The sequence below is a fragment of the Amblyomma maculatum genome, chromosome 1 (assembly GCF_055883805.1).
Source record: "Amblyomma maculatum isolate TAMU_Amacu chromosome 1, ASM5588380v1, whole genome shotgun sequence".
Taxonomy (NCBI): Eukaryota; Metazoa; Arthropoda; class Arachnida; order Ixodida; family Ixodidae; genus Amblyomma; species Amblyomma maculatum.
In genome coordinates, this window is record NC_139344.1 from 298,790,252 (window position 1) to 298,810,683 (window position 20,432).

The following is a 20,432-nucleotide window of genomic DNA, read 5'->3' on the forward strand; positions in this document are numbered from 1 at the left end:
TCACGAAAATGCAATTAAGCACATCCATCATACTCGAGGGCAAAAATTTAATTTAAAAAAAACTGTTATTTTGCACCTAGGAAATTCCATATGATGTCGAATGCATCAAGCACATCACAAGAACTTTTCTTGTGCTCAAATGACTTCCATCATCCTCAACGTTCCTCTCATTTCATTTGTGCACATAGTAGCATCTTCATAGACTGAGGTTGCCAGTGTCCTGTGCAGTGCTCTGCCGTTTTTGAAGTGCAAAAAGTGAGCCAAATAGGATACGAACTCCTTCGCAATATCAGACTTCTTTCTGCCTATAGCAGCTTCAGCGATAATTGCAGATCCTGAAGAGTTAACAGCTGGCAGCCCCTTTCAAACAGGCCAAATAAAACGGTGTTCCGTGTTTGTGGCTGGTGTTACCTACAGATGGTCTAGCAAAGTGCCGTTTTCAGCGAACAAAGATTTGTAGCCACAGGGGACACAATCTCGGCCAAGGGGCGCTGCATCGATCTGTGCAGCAGCGTCCTCCATGGAGACACCGGAACAACCTCCGCACTGTTCGCACAGTGCGGCCACGTCATGTGTTTCGTGCTGGATTCGAGCGTGTGTATATGTGTGCGCGCAGTTTCTCCTCCTGCCGAACCCTGGATGCTGTCGCGTTACAAAAAAAGGATAAAACAATAATTAAATTATGGTGTGCTTTTTTCGTACAACTTTTGGGAGAAAGAGTAGACTTTGAGGGGCAGTTGCCAGCCCTAGAAGTTAAGGGGGGACGCGACCTTTGAAAACCAAAAAATCAAGAAAGTAAATTTTTGGAGCATAATATATTCCGGTAGTATGTCTTATAAACTACCCTTTCAGTAATTATCAATGCCCAAATCACCGTAGATATACTCAAAGTTAATTATATAAGAAGCGGCGGCAGCCGCGGAGCAGCGGGCATGCGCCGAAAATTCCCAAACTTTGCGCCTGTGTCATTCCTCTCCCGCCGAACTGAGCACTGCCATTTTGGTTTTGTTTTGTTTGTGAATTCCTGCGCTTTCTTCTGCCACCTTCGGCGGCGGCGACGGTGGCACGGTCGAGGCGTGGCTTGCTTCCGATTGGAAGCCTCGCGACGGCTTTCAAGTTTCCCGTGCTCGAATTCAAGGCTGCGATTGGGTAAGGCGCGCGCTCCGCGAGAACGCGGGGGATTGGGCGACTGCTATTGGCTGCTGTGCCTGCTGATGCGTTGGTCTCCGTCGGCTGCCTCTCCGCGTCGTCTACTCCGGCTCTTTGCCCTCAATGTTGGCCGTCTTTGTACTTTGTGCGTTCTGTTCGCCTTTTGCCATTTTTGTGATCGCCGGATTTACGATCTCTTGACGTGCCCTCTGAACGGTTTCGTGCAACGAGTTAAACGTTGCGTGGTCGCTCACGATGCCTCGAGATGCGACACGCGTTCAGTGCACGGAGGCAAAGGCAGTCTTCATGGCGAGGTGCACTGCCGCCAACTGCATCGACGCCTGCAGCGTCCTAGCATCTGTTACAGTGGAACTTAGAAAACAAGGAAACTTTTAAAAGCCCCTTGTCTTGCCCTACGATACCTATTCAGAAATTACCACAATGAATCTCGATGGGGCAAGCTATACAGCAGTTTTTAGGGTGAAAAGTATCGAGTACGCGCTTGAGCATGGGCACCGCCCGCGCTGCCAGCAAGCACTTCGGCGTCAACGAGTTCTGTGTGGTACATTACTGGAGATAGCGATTGCAGTGCCTACACGGACTCGGATCAAGAGTAGAACTGTATGGTCTGCTTTGAACAACATACCACGAAACGTGGGGAGTAATGATAAGCTGCGTGCGGCAAATAAAGTGCTTTAGAAAGACAGATAGATAGATAGATAGATGGATTTATTGAAAGGCAGAAAGGTTGGCCGGAATGATTGAAATCTGGCCTGCTACTCTGCACTGAAATTCGTGCTTTTGGAAACCCTGCACTTTTATACCAAAAGAAAATTCTGTGTTAAAGTAATATTTTGGTTGTATTTACAACAGCTGGCCTAAGAATCCCGAGTCAAACCAATTTAAATTTGCTTTTAGCACTCCAAAACATCTGCTCAAAATTTTCCTTGCATAATTATTGCACCCCCAACTTCACATCAATTTTCCGTGAAAAAAATGTGCGAGCATTATGCGAGTAAATACGGTATTTCAGATGGCAACGATCAATAAAGAGTGAGGCTAGTTTGTGCAAATGAGCCCGTTTAAATCCAAGACTGAACCCTTCATGGCGGTGAAGAACCAGTTGGTTGCAACAGTGATACTAGCTCGCATCTATATCATGCCAAAAAAGCAAGCCTTTGGCTGGAAAACAAACTCCAGAGTAATGCTGGCGCCTATTTTGGAGCGAAAAATTGAACTTCTGGACTCCATAGAGTCCGGAATATCAGTCATGATATTGGTGGATGTTCCTATAGGGTGCGTGACACTCCTTAAGTTGGAAATATCACAAAAGTGCAAATCATTGGAATGAGAAAAATTGGTCGGCTACTGTCAAAAGTAGACAGCCCTAGGGGTTTGCCTCTAAGCTGTATACCTAGCTATTCACTGCTTGGGAGGATAGAGGAGGCCATTCTTACGGTCGCACGGGGCTCAGAAGCAAACCCCTAGGCCTTTGACTGCACCTCATGAGTTATTTTCCCTTTGCAGTAAATGACTGTGCTAGTTCAGTAGTTTCCAAGACGTCGGTAGGTTTCAGATCACCTTTGTTCATGTCACATCCACAGACTGTGTAAAATGACACCCTTTCTCGATTTCACGAAGCACAGAAATTCCAAAGATAGGAAAAACTTGTGCAAATATTTCAACTTCCATAGCACCATGACATGAGTATGATATGCACCACATGCATGCAGCCTGGCAAAACCAAAGCATAGACAACAGCAGTCATGAAATGCAACCAGCCACAGCTACTTTGGTTTCTTAGCCTTGTGATGCTGCTGCAGATTCCATGGCTGCAGTTTTGGAAAAGCCATTCCTATAGGGCAGTGCTCAGTAGAAATCGGGAGGGTTGGCAGGTATGGAATCGCTTTGTGTTGCCGGCACTTTCTGCCATCTCCGCTCCAAATGCAAGAGCTAGAATCACACAGCAGCAATGAGCGCGCGCTGCTTATTTTGTGCTCTATTATTTTTTGCTGCTCTCAAGTGCCACACTGTGCAATATTCCAAAAGTGAAAGTAGCAGAGACTGCGTTACAATATGACACACAGTGTCAACTATGGTCACTCACAGAAGCTAGGCTACTGAGCGGAATACCCGAAATCAAACTCGACTGTCTGGGGGTCTTGTCATAAAGCAAGAAAAAATAAATGGAATTACTTTTCGGACAATCCACGTATATGGGTTGTAGATTGCTGCGAGTGCTGGGTTTGAGAATGACGGAGGTGAGTTGGCAAGTACAGAAAACCCAATTCCCAAGGAAGAGAAGGTGTGCTTTGGCCCCGACAGGAAGGATGAGAAAAATGGATTAAGGGGGGACGCGAGTCTTTCGGACCGAAAAGTCGCGAAAATTTTTTTTTTGTCATAGTTGGATGCATCTCATCATTTTCCATCATTTTGACAAGTTTGGTAGCCCAACACTGCATATTTATCGAAAAATCGCAGATTAAACATGCAAACTCGACAGAACTGCTTGCGAAAAAACATCGCGAAATGCCTATTTTGCGGTGCCTGTTGCGCTGTAAATACGCTTTGCAGCGCTGCGATCTTGGTCTCGTTTGAAAGAGCCGTGCCTCACCTTCCTTTCCCGCCAAAATGAAAGGCCAGTCACGATTCGCAGATGAGAAAAAGACAAAACAAAAAGTGTAATGCGGCCATGCTATTGGCTGTAGGCAGTCACGTGGCGAAATCTGCGTCGGCAATTGGCCGGCGCCATTTCCTTCAGACGCTCGGTGCTAGCATGGGCGACGCCATTTTCAAAAATAGCACCATGAGGAAACCGTATCGGAAGTTTCATAGCGGGCACAAATTCGGAAAAAAGCATAAAAAATGCCGCAGAAAGAATGTCGACGACACGTCCACCGGCGGACAAGGCGACCTTGGCAAATGTTCCGGTGTTCGTCGCGGGCACGGAGCACATCGAAACGACAGCGGAAAGCGGCGAACCGCTGGATGATGAACTCATTGCACAAAAATCGATTTCAACAAACGATAGTGCAGTGCTGGAGCGTGAATCGACTGTTGTGACAAATGCTTCGACGCCGAGTACGGCGTCTGCCTTCGACACGGAGCAGCCCACGGACTCGGACGAGATAGGCGGCAGCGCGTTAGAGTCGACACAAGGTTTTTGACCAGCGCTGACCAAAAGAAGTTGCAGAAGGACTCCAATGATAAACTCGCGAGCCTAACAGCAATTTCGGCGAGCCAGAGGAAGATGGGGGATGCTTGCATCAGAATGCACACCTACCGGCCCGCCAGTGTCTGGAGCTACCTCGTCTGGAGCTACCTACGCGGTCATTGATTTGGCAGCAATTAACGGGCTGCTTCAAAATACTGTGTGTCGGACTTGCGGTGGCGACGTCATTGCAAAAAATGGCGCGGAGTATGGGATTGCCGTGAAATTGCGCATGGAGTGCCGCAATTGTGGAGCTATCGCCAACGAATGGAGCTCTTGGCGGGCAGAAAGTGGTGCAAAGTGCAAGCCGTTTGAGATAAATATTCTCGCAGCTCATGCTACGCAAAGCACAGGTAATGGCCAGACTGCCCTGAACGACATTTTTTCGGCAATGGGTGTGTCTCACAGGGGGTCCTACCCCATAAGAGCTACCAGGGCTATCTGAAAACAAAGCTGAAGCCAGCAGCAACAATTGCTGCAAAAAAGGAGCTTTCTGGCTACAGTAAATCGGGACAAATGGAAGTTGAGGCTGCCGTTACTCATTTTGAGGACTGCACTACACAGTGATGCTGTGTGATGGCGACAGCCGATCGTTCTGCGCTGTTGAAGACGCAAACATTCATGGATACATAGCTGTCCAAAAAGAAGACTGCGTTAACCATGTTAAAAAGCGCATGAGGACAGCGTTGCACAACACTGTGCAGAAGCACAAAAGCAATGGCGACTCCCTTACTGGAAGAGACCGCCTGACCGGATGAAGCTTTCTAAGTACAGTAGAATCTCAGTGATACGAACTCGGCTGATACGAAATTCGGTGTGATACGAATTCATAAAATTCCCCGGCCGAATCGCATTGCGTTCAGTGGGCAAAAAATCGGATGTTCCAAACACTTTTTCTTTTCGCTACGGGTGATACGAACTTCGGTATCACGACTGGTCGAGGCCCACGCACACACGCACACGGAGAAAAGCGTGCGCAGCACTGATAGCACGGATCACGCACACGCGCGCGAAAGAAGAAAAAAAAATTACAGCAGGAAGAAACTGGCTTGGCAACCCGCGGCAGCAGCGAAGTTGGCGAAGGAAGGCGGCGATATCTTGCCCCCCCCCCCCCCCCCCTCCTGCTCTCTCTCTCCCCTCCCCCCCGCATTTTTTTTTTTTTAGTTGTGCGCACGGCCTTGCGGCCTTCTCCACATTTCTCCGCCGCCCCGCAGGCCACGCTCTTCCGCTTTCCGGAGTCTCCGCTGCAGCGGCAACACGTTGCTTCGTTTTCTCGTTTGTTGAGGCTGACACCGCGTTCATAGCGCATCGTTTTGTGATCATCTCGGCAACGCGAAAAGGTACATCATACTGCAATGTCACGGAAGAGAAAGGCGCTGACCTTTAAAGACAAATTGGAAATTTTAAATAAGGTGGACAAAGAGCCCAAGAAAAGGTGCACTGACATGGCCAAGGAGCTAGGCCTGCCGCTGTCAACGGTGTCAACGATCGTTGGTCAGCGCGACCAAATTATGCAGAATGTGCAGCACTTCGCGATGAATTCTGAAGAAGCCAAAACTGCCCACCATGTGAAGTTGGAAGAGGTTCTTCTAACGTGGTTCAGAGAGCTCATGGCGGCTGGCGTCAACATTGACGGAAAAGCGCTTCGTGAGAAGGCAGCGGAAATCGCACTCACACTTGGAATTGGTGACTTTCAGGCCTTCGGTGGATGGATTCACCGGTTCAAGGTGCGTCATAATCTTTCCTACAAGACCGTTTGTGGCGAAGGAAAAAAAGTCGACGCCTCCGCCGTGGAAGACTGGATGACAACCACACTGCCGTCTTACATAGCGGGATATGAGGCACGTGATGTTTTTAATGTACAGTCGAACCTCGATATATCGAACACGGATATATCGAATTATTGATTATATCGAACACTTTCTATATCACGCGGAAAATCGCATGCATTTTTAATTTTTTATTTCGAACGGCGTCGGTTGCCAAATGGATAAATCGAACTCTGCCACCCCAAACCATGTGCACTCTGTTGACAGGAGGCGAGCTTTCCCTCAACGCCCTCGAAGATAGCGGCGGCGCGATGGGCGTTCCCGACTGCTGCGCACGATCGCTGCATACATCGGTCGCGCCGAAGGCGCCACTTGAACGTAGCGGCGTATGCACGCGGCGGCTTGGCCGGGCTAGGGTGGCTAGCCTGATTTAGTTTGTCAACGACTAATCGCGTCTCGGCGCCGCCACTTGTGCTGCGCCAGTCGTTGTTATCGTGTGTGGCCTAGGCAGCCTAGGTGGCCTAGGCCTGTCACGGCGTGGTCGGTGTTGTGATGGCTGCAAACGCGAAGAAGCGGACGACCCTGACATTTGCTGCGAAATTGGAAGTGATCCGCCGCGTTGAAAATCGTGAAAAAAAGTCAAGCGTCGCCGAAGCTTTCAGCATACCGAGGAGCACTTTGAGCACTCTGCCGAAAAACAAGAGTGACATAAAGGCCAAGGAGGAACAATACCAGCACTCAGGCGCGCGGCGGGTGCGCAAAGCTGCCTTTGAAGATGTTAAGAAGGCGCTGCACAAATGGTGCAGCGCCTTCAAGGGCCCAAAATATTCCTGTATCGGGACCGAAGATACAACAGAAGGCCAAGGTTGATCCCGTAAGCGCTGCCCCGCTCCCGACTGCAACTGAGGCTGTAGCTGCTTTGGACCTTGTACGCCGCTACTGCGGCGCAATAGAAGGCGCTGGACTATCGCTTGTGGACCGTTTAGACTACGTTGAGGACGCCGTGGTTAAGCACGCGGTTGCCAATTTGAAGCAAGCTACGCTGCTACAGTACTTTAAGCCAAAGGAATAAATACTTTGTTTGAAACTTCAAGTGAGTATTTATTGCGCCACTGTGCCACGATTGGTTCATTGATTGATTTGTACTAGTTTTTGACGCGTTTTCTACGTGATTTTGTATATCGAATTCCGGCTATATCGAACTATTTGCAATCACCGCGTTGTTCGATATATCGAGGTTCGACTGTAGATGAAGCAGGGCTGTTTTACAATCTGCAGCCCAAAAAAAGTTTGCGCTTTAAAGGCGATGCCTGCCGGGGCGGACAAAAGAGCAAACAACGTATCACAGTTTTGTTTTGTTGCAACGCCGACGGATCGGAAAAGATGCCGTTGACAGTCATTGGCAAATATCAAAAGCCCCGATGCTTTAAGGCAGCCGGTCGATTGCCCTGCGTCTACAAGGCGAACAAAAAAGCATGGATGACGTCTTCTTTGTTTATGGAATTCGTCACGTACCTCGACCGCAAGATGTCTTGCCACAACAGAAAAATAGTTTTGCTGCTGGACCAGTGCACCGCCCATCCAAAACAAATGACACTATAGAGTGTTAAGGTGGTGTTCCTGCCCCCGAACGCAACAAGTCATTTGCAACCACTGGATGCTGGGATTATAAGGAATGTTAAGCACCATTTCGAAGCTTTGTTGGTGCGCCGCCTCCTCGCGAAGATTGAAAGGAAGAACGCGAATCTCCAGATCACTCTTCTGGACGCTGTGCATTTTCTTGCAATTGCCTGGGATCGCGTCATTCCTACGACCATCGCCAATTGTTTTGCGAAGTGTGGAGTTTTCAAATCCGCTGTGGCTACTGCCTCGCAAGTGCCAGATCTGATTCTCATCGATGTCTGGAATCAATTTGACGTCGACTGTTGCGTCGACGATTTCTTCACCACGGACGACACCTCGCCACCTGTGGTCTCCGCACGGTTGAAGATATTGCGGAGGAAGCGTCATCACAGCCTGGCATTCCATGCAGTGATGAAGATGATGACGACCAAAGCGTTGATGACCCACCGCCGACGGCAGCAGAAACGATGCACGCCATCGATGTTCTGCGGCGCGCCGTGACCTCCGAGTCTGTGCGGGAGAAGACAGCGGCCCAATTTTTCAGTTTTCAAAACTCTCTGTTATCAGATCTTGCGGAAAAGAAGGTGCAGAAGGATATACGCGATTTCTTTCAACGAAAATAAATATTTCGTACCTGTTGGAAGGCTTGAAAACGGATTTTGCTCGTTTTTTGGTGATACGAAATTTCGGGTGATACGAAAATTTTCGTCTCCCTTTGAATTTCGTATCACCGAGATTCTACTGTACTACAGCTAGGCCCTAAAGTCCAATGTTGGTGATGTGGACAGCATGCAGCAGGCAGTAATGGCCACCTATTACCACGTGACTTTGACAGACCAGCTCTCTGATCACAGTCTGTGTCCAAGTGGTCCAGACTCTTGGTGTAAGCATAATGCTGCTGCTGCCAGAGGAGAGACGCCGCCCAGCCACACATACAACCTGCTGACAACATAAAGCAGGCGCTGCGCCCTGTGTACTAGCAGCTATCTCAATAAGGAGCTGCTGAAACGCTGCCAAAAGGGGCAAAACTCAAAATGCTAATGAACCACTCCATTCTGTCATTTGGTCATTGATGCCTAAAGACAAACATGCCTCACTGTTTGCCATCGAGGCTGTAGTGGCCGAAGCAGTTATGCGTTTTAATTCTGGAGTGAAGCAAGCATCTGCACACATACTTCGAGAATTGCAGCTGTTGGAGAACTGCACCAGTTCCAAGAAAGCGGAAGAAAAAGACTGTCGACGATTGACGAGTGTCATGCGAAAACGTGCAGCCTCGGACACATTTTGGGGGTCAGCAAAGCGACGCCAGCGATACAAACGTGATGCTGACTACTTACCAGGTGCCTTCTAGGCGGTTTGCTTCGAATAATAAAGCACTTTGATGTGTTTCCTATGCTTGAATATGTTGCATTTAGTGTTTTGTGTTTTTCTCAGTTTGGTTTTCTTCATCACCCTACGAAATTCTGATCAGCTTTTTCTCGGCTTCCATTCCCCCAATTTTTACCATGTGTTTTGTTTGGAAGCTGAATGTTTGCTGCTTGCAATAAGGTCACCAAATAACCTAACATAGTTGTGAGGTTTAAGAAAACAAAAATAATATATGTGAACTTCAAATAGCTGTAACTGGTTCTAGGAGAGATAGACCAATGAAACTACCCTTATTGCAAACATTGATGAGGGTAGAATCAACTGATATAAAGCTTGTTTAGGTGGATGCAACCAATTTTTTCAAAAATTTGTCAGTGGACCATGACTGATATTTCTTGATAAAAAATAATGGCAGCATTTGCACAAAATTGGATACCATATTTAAAATCAGCACGTTAAAGTACATAATAGCTGAGGTTTTCATTCTGCTAAGCCCAGTATTAAAAATTTTTTTCTAAGACCCTCTTCCCCCCCTTAAGTGACAGCATCCTCAACAAGGACAGACTATGTGGTATTAGAGCCAAGTGTAGCCATGCATAGTGTGATAGGGACGTCAAGGACAAACACCTCGCCTAGTACTAAGCCTCAGTATCTTGCTATCACGTCTAAAATCAATTAGGCTAACATGTAATGAATTATTACTACAGTTTTGTTTTGCTTCATCTCTCCTGGAGGCAGCACAAAAGATGACTCACCTGCTTTAAGCTCAGGTTCTGGTACTTCTCAAATGCATCTGCCGGCAACGAACCAAGCTCTCGAATCTTCCGCATGCACTCTTCTTTCTGAAAGTAAACACAGCAGACATAGAACGGTGACACTTTGTTTACAGGTGCACAAGCAAGTAAACATTGCCACTCGCAGAGCCCCTCTGGCTATGCAGCAAACACAGTGGAGAAGTTTCATTTACAGTCCCCGGCAGTTCCGGACTACTTGCCAACAGGCGTTCGGTGTTCGGTTTTCCTCATGCAACCCAGAAGCTCCGCCCATCAGTACAGCTCCCAGTCCGGCAGCCATAGTGACTACGAGCGCATTTTGAGTACTTTTCGTAATTGTGCAGAAGATCTCGTGTGCTAAACAATGACACAAGCTCCGTTCTAACCAGCTGTGTTTAAATCTTCCACCTTCGCTTGAATGCCCCCAGCACGGATTGTTTGTTCGTGCTGTCCAGAAGCTCTTCACCTGTTTAGCGATCTTCTCAGGTCTGAAAGTGACCGCTGTGTGCTGGAGCGGCCAACGCTCTTTCAGGGGTGGAAGAGGGCTCCAAAATTTTGGAGCAGTTTTGGGAGCAGTAATAAAGCCACTCTGGAGCAGCTTTGAAGCACCAGTTTTGGAGCATTTGAATTGTGCATGGTAGTATGTTTCTAAGGTCCAACGACTTTTATAATTGCAGTTTTCTTTTTCTGAAATACAAAATCTCCAAACTGATTCTTTTTTATGCAAGTTCAATGCCTTTCCAACTTCGCGCTCATCTCTGAGAAGACAAACGGCCAAAGCAAGTAAAGATGTATAACACAGGCTGACCTTAGCAGAACACTGGCTGGTGCACTTCGTAACACCTAGTCTGACCTAATGCATTTACCTATTTTGACTTGACAGATTCAAACGTCCAGTCTGCCACTTCGATGCGCTGATACCAATTTGGAGTTCAGATTAATGGGCATGACATTTCCACTCCCTATCCTGTACATATCTATTTTATATTATTTACCTAGAATACACCTCAAAGCCCCCAGATATGGGGTATTATGATCCTTACCGATATTTGCCTGGGCTGATAAATTCCAGAGAACTGGTTATTCTGTCTGCCAAAAAGCCACCTTCAGACCATGATAACTCAACAAGCTTGACGCCCCGGCGAAGCATGTCGTCCACGTTATCAGCAATGAGTTGGCGCTCAGAGGCCGACACGCGATAAGGATGCTGTCGTAAAGGTGCGTTTGTACCAGTGTCGATTGTGTGTGTAACGACAGACGTGCGACCCAGCGCAGTGTGAGGAAGGTCGAAGGCAGAAGTAAAGTTCTGTAGAAGAGCGGCGAGTTGATCGCGTTGTCTGGGTGGAAGATCTGCGTCAATAGCTTGTTGAAGAACATCGGGTGGTGTCGAAGCGGTCGCTATATCGCAAGAGCTGAGAACATTAACGTCTAATGAAGTAGCCGTGGCAGGAAGAGTATTTACAAGCGCGGGATCAAGTTCTTCAATACGACCGAGACACTCGCCGCGTAGCAGGACGGACGGGCATGAAAATGGATTTCAGGCGTACATTGCACTAAGGGCATCTTCGAACTTGAGAACAGCAAAACCTTCCTTCGCCTTTGCCTGGGTCTGCATTCCATGTCCCTATTCCAAGGGTACGGCAACGCCCTACGAACCCTTGGCGTACCGCGGACAATCGGCCAATCTGCTCCTCTTGCGGGCTGCCGGGCCATGTCGCACGTCTTTGCCGCCAACGCCTTCCACCTTCTCGAACTGACCTCTGGAACTACTCCTATGATACAGACCAGCCCTCGCCGAGAACTCCGCCCGGTTCCGACTTTGTATCTCGCGACAATGAAACGTATACGTCTCACCGATCATCTTGTCCTCGTCGCCGTTCCCCGTCCCCGCTTCGACGTTCTACCGGCGCTGTTGAGGGAAACTAACAGTTGCAGTTCCCGGGGCAAGAACTGCACTTGGTTCGAACTCTTCAAGTCCTCGGTGTTCTCCCGCAAAACGTAATACAAGTGTTTGTCGACGGCGTCGCAGTACTCTCTCTTGTCGACACGGGCGCTGCCGTATCCTTCATCAGTGAAGCTCTTTGCCGTCGTCTTCGTAAGGTGACCACCGCGCTTTCCGACTTTTCGCTTAGCACCGTTTCATCACAGCGCATTCATCCCTCAGCGGCATGCACGGCCCGTGTTCTCATCGAAGACGCCTTATACACCATCGAGTTTATTGTACTGTCTCGCTGCTCACACGACATCATCCTGGGCTACGATTTCCTTTCCACTCATTGTGCCGTTATTGACGGCGCCAGCGCGGAAGTTTCCTTTTTACCTCTTTGTGATACCGTCTTGTGTAACGTCCCTGCCCGGTCTGCAAAACATCTTGTCGCCAATGACACAGACATTCCTCCCTTTTCTGCGGCCCTCGTTCCACTCTCCTGTGAAAGCGCTACTGCTTCGACTGTCTTCTTCACATCTTCCGACGCCGCTTCACGCCATCCCTGCCTCCTGCTTCCATTTGCTGTGTTTCATAAACGCTGGTTCTCAAGTTACTGGAGTATATCACATAGGTCCAGGCCTGTAGAATTTGCGGAATGTGTTGGCATTGTGAAATTCATTGTGGTAATTTCTGGATAGGTATCACAGGGAAAGACAAGGCCCTTTTTCCAAATTTCATTGTTTTCTAAGTTCCACTGTAACAGATGCTAGGACACTGCAGGCGCAAATGCAGTTGTCAGCGGTGCGCTTCGCCATGTGGACGGGCTTTGCTTCGCTAGTAGGAGTAATACCTGCGATACAAGCACATTTCTGCTGACAACTTCATAGCCATCGCTGCCGCCGGCGCAGCGCAGCTCACCGGTCAGCTTGTACACATATACGCTAGCTACGCTCCGAAGTCTTCGATTTGAATTGCACCTTTCTCTCATCAACAGACAGTAAGATTTCAATAAGGCAGTGCCACGAGTGAGCCATATATCCTGTTAAGTTGGCCAATACGAAAGCGCCGCCCGCTGATACTTCGATGCGAAACAAACGACTACAAAGGAGCGCACGGCCAGGCGCAACTAACACGGCGCGTTCTGCTGGCCACAGGCGTTCACAGGCGGCACTACAATGGAAAGCTAGTAGCATCCGGTGTTGTGAACGCTGCGAATTTCTCGCCTATTTTAGTTATGCGGCAGGGACCGACCTTTTTCGACGTTGTGTACAGCGACACGCCAAGCAAACGCTGTGAAGATGTGACGATGCTGCCGTACATGGGTGCTGTGCCACTGGACAATTTTGGCAGCATAGAAGTGCCCTCGGACATGATTTCGTGTGAAAAATGCATGCTGCTCTGAACCAGACAGCTTGTGCACGTTTCGCACTCAAACACCGGTGACCCCGCTCCATACGTAGGCGCTACCGGAATTTTCTCGGTTAATGATGCAAACCAAAGTCACAAAGCTAGGTTCGCAATAACCGTGGTTAGCAGCGTAACTATACACCATAAATGAGGTCGGTTTTGCATGTAAACAGCAGTAACCATGCACATTTGCGAAAAGCGGGGTGAAACTAGCATGCCCATGCGACATCGTGACGATTTTTTAGTCAAAACTATGTACTCAGATCGCTGCACAAATAAACTCTGAATATTACCTTCGTGTAATTGTGCTTGCCACTGTCGCCCTGCCTATTTAACCTATATGCTGAGTGCATCATGAGGAAGGCCGGTCTGGACGAGTCTTCAACTGGAGTGAAGATTGCTGGGAAACGTATCAACAACCTTAGATATGCGAATGATACCACTTTAATGGCAGAAAGTGAAATGGAACTCAAGAGACTTCTGATGTGCGTACAAGAAGAGAGTGAGAAGTTTGGGCTTAAACTGAACATTAAAAAGACAAAGATCATGGCGCCTTGCCCTATCAAGTCCTGGAGCATCAAGGGACAAGAATTGGAAGCTGTGACAGAATTTCTCTTCTTGGGCTTCAAGATTACCCCGGAAAGAGACTGCAGCCATGAAATTAGGAGACGCCTGATTCTGGGAAAGAGAGCCATGGCTAGCCTTGACCGCCTAGTAAAGAGCAGAGACATTACACTGCCAACCAAGATCCGTATAACTCGTGCTATGGTCTTTCAAGTTGTGATGTATGGATGCGAGAGTAGGACTGTGAAGAAGGCTGACCGCCGAAGAATTGACACGATTGAATTGTGGTGCTGGCGGAGACTCTTGAGAGCTCCTTGGACGGCCAGAAGATCAAATCAGTCGATATTGTCGACCATAAACCCTGACTGCTCATTGGAGGGTCAAATTCTAAAGTTAAAGCTCAGCTACTTTGGTCATCTGATGAGAAGAGAGGAGTCGCTGGAGAAAGATTTGATGTTGGGAAAGGTTGAGGGTCACCGGAGAAGAGGTAGGCAGCGAACGCGATGGTTAGATGGCATCCTCGAGGAGCTGCAGATGAAGTTATGTGATGTTAGGAAGATAGTGAGAGACCGGAAAGCGTGGCGTGATATGGTCCATAGGGTCACGAAGAGTCGGACACGACTGAAATGAACTGAATTGTGCTTGCAAAAAAAATTAAATTTTAAGGCATTTTTGTGAAAACAAAATAATTTCCACATAAGGCTGCAGCATCCGTATCAGCACTACCATCAGTTCAAAATGACACTTAATTTTGCCGTGTGACAGCAAACACCAAAAGTGTCATTCTTCTATTAAGTGCACTTCGTGAAAGTGTCACTAAACTCTCCTGTGTGATGGGATATAAAATCTCCTTTGCTGCTGCTAGCCGCAAGCAAGGACGCAGCGAGAGAGAGCGAAAGCAGCGATCGAGTCATGTGTCAACGGACTGGAGAGGCAACGCTACGCTAAAGTGTACTAGAAGAGGGCAGGGTTTAAGGCCCAACTCCCACGACATATCCTGGGCGTCGGCGCTCAGCGTCCTTGCTGTCAGCGCCGACGCTGAGCGGTGCGCATCTCCATGGGACGCGGCGCTGGCGCCATTGGCGCTCACTGCTGACGCTTGTACTCGCGCTGGTGCGTTGTTGCTAGACCTAACAAGCAAACATTGCCCAAAACAGTTTTAATATTTACTCAGTGATCTCTGCTTTTTAAAGTTATAAGAGACTTAATTTATAGACATGGAACTTAACTGCAGTTTACACATTCTACTTCTGCACAAATAAACATGCATCTTCCACATTTTTCTCTGCTTTTAAATACAATCTGCAACGCCATCGACGCAACATCAATTTGTCCCATTTTCCGTGACAGTAGCTGAGACAAGTTCTTTGAGTTTTGTTCCTCCACGGCTGAGATCAATCAGTCGGCTGCGAACGGTTTTGCCATCACGGCCACGTGCGACGATGGGAAGCGATGACAAAAAAGTGAAGAGAAAAAAAAGCCCGAAAGGCTCCGCGCGAGCGAAAATTCCCAATCCAGAGGTCGCGGCTACCCTGTCCTCTCAATGGTGTACGGTGCCTAGACGTGCACCAATGAGAGACCTACGTGGGTGAGCAGCTCGGCGCCTGCGTGAACGCTGACGCCGAAATCTAGCACGGACAGATCATGGTGCTCCGCTCGAGTTTTCTGGCGTCTCGTACCATGCGCAATGGTTGCTCCGCTCGAGTTTTCTGGCGTCTCGTACCATGCGCATGCTCAAACCGGTTTCTGCATACGCCAACAGCGCCGACGCCCAGGATATGTTGTTGGAGTTGGGCCTTTACTCCCCAGCCGAGCCCGCGCTAGCGGTGATGTCGTAAATGTCAACGAATTTTGTTTCTCCGAGTGGCCGCGTCGCAGCACTGATGTCAAGTTCACTGTAGCGCTTGGCCATGCCGACCATATTAAAACCTGTGCGCGTGTGCTGTTAGAGTTTTCCCAAACGTCCTACTGCTCGCGTTTTGTCTGTGAAATTTAGTTTTTTTTTTTTTTCAGTAAAATGAAGAAAAGGTGCGCGCAACGAATGTGACGAAGATTTCACGTAAATTTGTTTAGCATGCCTCAGTGTCGACAAAACCATTGCTACTCATCAGGAAAGGACGGGTTGCGTTCACGTCGAGGGTACCCCAAATATATTATTTACAGTCCCGAGAAACGGAGAGTTGCGGAAAGAATGGAAGAAGAATATGTAGCACTATCCTAGTTGATAGCAATCAGCTCAGATAATAATATACAAGCTGACGTTAACCTAACTCTCCCAGCCTTCATGCAACCAGCTCGGCAGCAAAGCGATATCTTTGCCAGCACAAGCATTTCTGTCTGACCATAGCACGTCATTAGCAGTTATTATTGATTAATATTCCATATTCCAGGGTACGTTGGGCGCCGGTATGTGATGAAATTAGGAAGCAAAGGTTGACTGGCACTCCTCACAATGCCATCTCCAGGTGATGACTTCCAACTCGCTTGGTTAACACATTTTCTTGAGAAGGGAGTGGGGAGACTGCTGTACACGTTGAATCTGCTCTCGGCTGTAAAACCTGTTTACTAAATGCTTGAGTTGCCATTAACTGCTGACTGTCAACGTCCAGTATGTGTTTAAAGTTGTGAAAGCAAGATTGGGGCAAGAGGTTGTCTGCTTAGCTCGCTCGTGCGCGTGCCTATTTTTATGCCAGGATAATCAGTTTTTATTTAATTACTCAGCTCCACTTTTAGGCTAAAGGCATAAATTCCAAGAAGATAGGCAAGGGAGAGCAAGCAAATAATCTTAAGCTGACCCATTGCTCATGATGTGAATGAATAAGTGCTTGTAAGTGCATATAGCTGAAATAATATTTTCGAGGTCTAGCATTTTAATTCATTTTCCTAAGCTCCTCTTTTCACAGTGCACTAATTGATTAGCTAAACCAATGCTAGGAGGGCGTGAAAGAAGGTAAAATAAAAGCATACACATTCAGGCTTCACTGCATACTTGATTATTTGACACACATTTATATTTTGTTATCCAAGAGAACATTCAAGGTATATTGTATGGGCTAAAAATTTTCGTTAACAAGGACCAGTGTAGATTTCGTCATCCAGTTAGAGCTAAAACCTATGACGAAAGTGTCGTAAATGGTTCAAAGTACCATATTACTGTAGCGCGTTGCATTTCTAGCTGACGTGCAAGAAGTTAAAAATAAAAGGCTGGATGAGCTCTGGCCAACTACGTGATCGATGTCGTCACACTTCAAACGACGAAGTTGAGTACCACGCAAAAATCGACGCAAAAACATGAAAAAGGTAATATTTTGATACCAGATGCTTCCATCAAGCCATACATATCGCTGACTGCGTGTCGCGCCACACCTCGCCCTGCCTGTGACATCAAGTAATGCTAAATAAAGAATGTCATTGCAGATCGATCATGTATACCGACAGTCCGTCAACCGTTAGCTCCATCAAAGTAGGTGCAAGAATTAAAGCAACGCGTACATAACTGCGCGCGCGCGCCGCATACAGCCGCACCAGCAAGAAGCTACACTGAAGCCACTTGTGGCGCCACCTCTCGTACCTGACATGAACGGCGCCAGGGAACGGGTGCCAGTGAGCCCACTGCCCTCTTCCAGCACACTTTAGCCACGCGCCCCTGAAATCAACGCGTCGTAGCAGACATGCCAACAGAATAAAAATAAAAACCTGCAAACCCCTCGGCAGATGTCAGAACAACCTTTGAACCCGTAACTGCGCACGCCACAAGATCGCTTCGTATGATAGAGTAGCTCTCGCGGAGTGACCGCGCGCCCCCAGTAAAGAATGTGGCAGGGGTGGGCGCGGTTGCTCCATACTCTTCAATATATACGTATCGACACAGCGCGGGGCGAAAATAAGAACTTGTAGAAAGATTTGACAGACGGCGAAGCCAGTCCAAGCACGCCAGCTTCGCTCTCAGGAACAAAGTTTTGAACGGACAATAGTGAACGTACCGGTACGTTTGTGACAGTGAAAGGGTTAAACCGTACGCATCTTGGGCAGGCCGGGTGTCTCACGCATATATCACGAACGCACCACAAATTAGTTGCCGCGCATCAATCCTTTGCGTGTTTGCATAGAGTGCTGCTTACACCCCCCCCCCCCCCTCCCCTCATAGGGAAAAAGAAGGCGACCCTATAAAAGCATAGAACTTCAAATGACCGTTGTGCTGTGTTTCTCACTACTCCTAACTATGCTTATATAGCTTAATCACTCCTTAACTGCCGAAGTATAATAAAATCCATTACGCTCTTCGCCTTTAGCCTATATTTGCAGACTGTTTTACGGATGATTGAGTTAAGGAGTTTTCTTACAATTTCCAACACTCTTGTAGGTAATATATATGAAGCAGTTCTTCATTTATCAGCCTTTTTTTTTTTTCTTTTTCAGGTAAGCTTCCTTAGCATACCAGTACACAGCAAGCTGGAAAGAGCAGTGCTCTAACTTTTTGGCGTTTCGTTTAATATCTCTAGCTTGTGAGCAACAGAGGGCCATTTTTTAACCTACACCAGCTACACTATTGTAGCAAAAAACCATTGAGGGTATTGGGGATTTGCTAGACTGGTGTAGGTTTAAAAAATGGCCCTACTGAGAGTTGCTCTTATCTGAAGCAGGGGAACAGCATGCTAATAAGTAGGTCGCGTGGTGCAAATGCCTAAATCGCAAACATCGATCATCAGACACCTAACTGTACGTAATATATCGGCGAGCGCCAATTAAGCTTTCTGTGGATTTATCCGTCTTTCAATCTCTCTTTGCAGCTATATAGAGAGTCTGGTTCTTTATAGACAAAAACATTTCCATTGGTCAGAACCTTCGCTAGACTACAAAATGACAAACACTTTACTGACTTCAAAGAAGGAACTGTAACGAAGTAGAGTGACTATTTCTCCCAAATATCTGGTTACGGATACTGAACAACTTTCCTAATCGGGGTAATTGGGAAGAGTTATTGCGATATAGCAAGTGTAACGCAGCGCCCTGCCAGTGTAGTAAATACTACACGCTGTCAAACATCTGTCTTCCAGTCACTTGAGGAGGCTGAGAGATTCTTGCTCTTGTTTCTGGTGGAGATGTACCCTGACGCACCCAGACGCAAAGCAATAAGTTTGGCAATTGAAATATTTCTGCATTGTTGCTTGTCACTTCCATCCACGTTGGCCCACAGGAGGACTGTGATCCATAGCTTGCTATGCTTGCCGCCGTGGCAACGATCACCTTTCAAAGCCACTGTGCGATTAGGCAGCATCTGGTAGAACAATGCCGTCTCGTTGGTGTTATACAGTCGAACCCGGATATTTCAAACACGGATATATCGAATTTTGGTTATATCGAACTCACGGAATATCCCCTTGAAAATCCCATGTAAAAGTAAAGGAAAGCCGCGTCATATATTGAACTCAATTTCACCGGTCGTTTGATATATCAAACTCCGCATCACGCACTGGAAAGTGTGCCTTCCCCAAAGACGATCGCATCACCCTCGGCCGTTTGCCGTGTGACATTTTCAAGCCACGCGCGGAAGGAATGAGAGGGGGCAGTTAGGTGACGGCTGGTCTAGAGCAGCGCCGCGCCCATTCCCCAAAGGCGCGCGCATCTGCGGTTATCATTTCCCGCGCGTCAGCACGTGACGTTTGCAAGCCATGTACATGAATGAGCCAGAGGGAACCGGTGGGAACGAGAGGGGAAAAACTCAATAGAGGGAAGCATTCTTTTGCCGAGCTATCTCTATCGCTGTGCTGTGCGCGCGGCGTAGCGTAAGATATGGCGGCTGCGAACGTTAAGAAGTAGCTTTCTTTTTTCTTTTTTTTTGCGGGTGGGGTTGTTTATTTTGCATGTATGAATCAACGAAAGCACGCGGTTAGCTGCGATTATGACACTGGTTTTTAGCATTTTCCATTAAACAGCATTTAGCTATCACGCTTTCCAATGATTTTGTGGAAGTGGACTACGCCCGCCCCAAGCGCGGCGTCATAAATCGAACCAGGCTTCAAGCCATCATGGACACTCTGCCAAGTTCGCTCCCTGCCACTGCAGGAGCTATCAAAAGATAAGCACGCCCCGACGTTATCGTTGCGCAGCATCTTGGCACGCTGCCAAGAAATGAGCTGCGGATAAGACGACCGAAACGGAGTGGCGCGCGCTATCCACATGCAAGCAAAAACGCTCGCGATTTCTGCTGCGGCGACAGAGAAACCTTTTTGAGCTGCCGTGGTGGCTCGAGCTGAGCTACGAGAGGGACGCAGTTCCAACAAGTTGGAAATTTTTCGCTCTGTCGCTGCCGCTCGTCGCTGAGATCGCTCAATCACTTGCATGTGAGCGAGCTGGCCTTAACGCTTTTTTTTTTTCTTCAAATTCTCGGGTGCAAAAGTGGAGGGTGGGTTCATTATGGCAGTGGGTTGATTACGCGACAAATACGGTATCGTTTTTTCGCATTGTAAGTGCTGCCACAAGCCGATTTCTGTATATCGAATTATCGATATATCGAACTATTTCGCGATCCCCTTCGAGTTCAATATATCCGGGTTCGACTGTATATGTCTGCCGGATCTTAGCGCTCAAGGATATCTGGCACTGCGTTCGTAATCCAGGCAGCCAATTCTGTTGCATCA

The 20,432-nt window shown here is 47.8% G+C and overlaps 1 protein-coding gene across 1 annotated transcript in view; it reads right to left on the reverse strand.

Annotated features, from left to right (window-relative positions):
- LOC146206876 (structural maintenance of chromosomes protein 3-like) overlaps positions 1-20,432 on the reverse strand; it is an 87,706-nt gene that overhangs the window by 41,874 nt on the left and 25,400 nt on the right. The window contains exon 5 of the mRNA XM_084575864.1: positions 9,876-9,962. Within this exon, the coding sequence (XP_084431990.1) occupies positions 9,876-9,962 (87 nt within the window). The remainder of the gene's footprint in view (positions 1-9,875; positions 9,963-20,432) is intronic.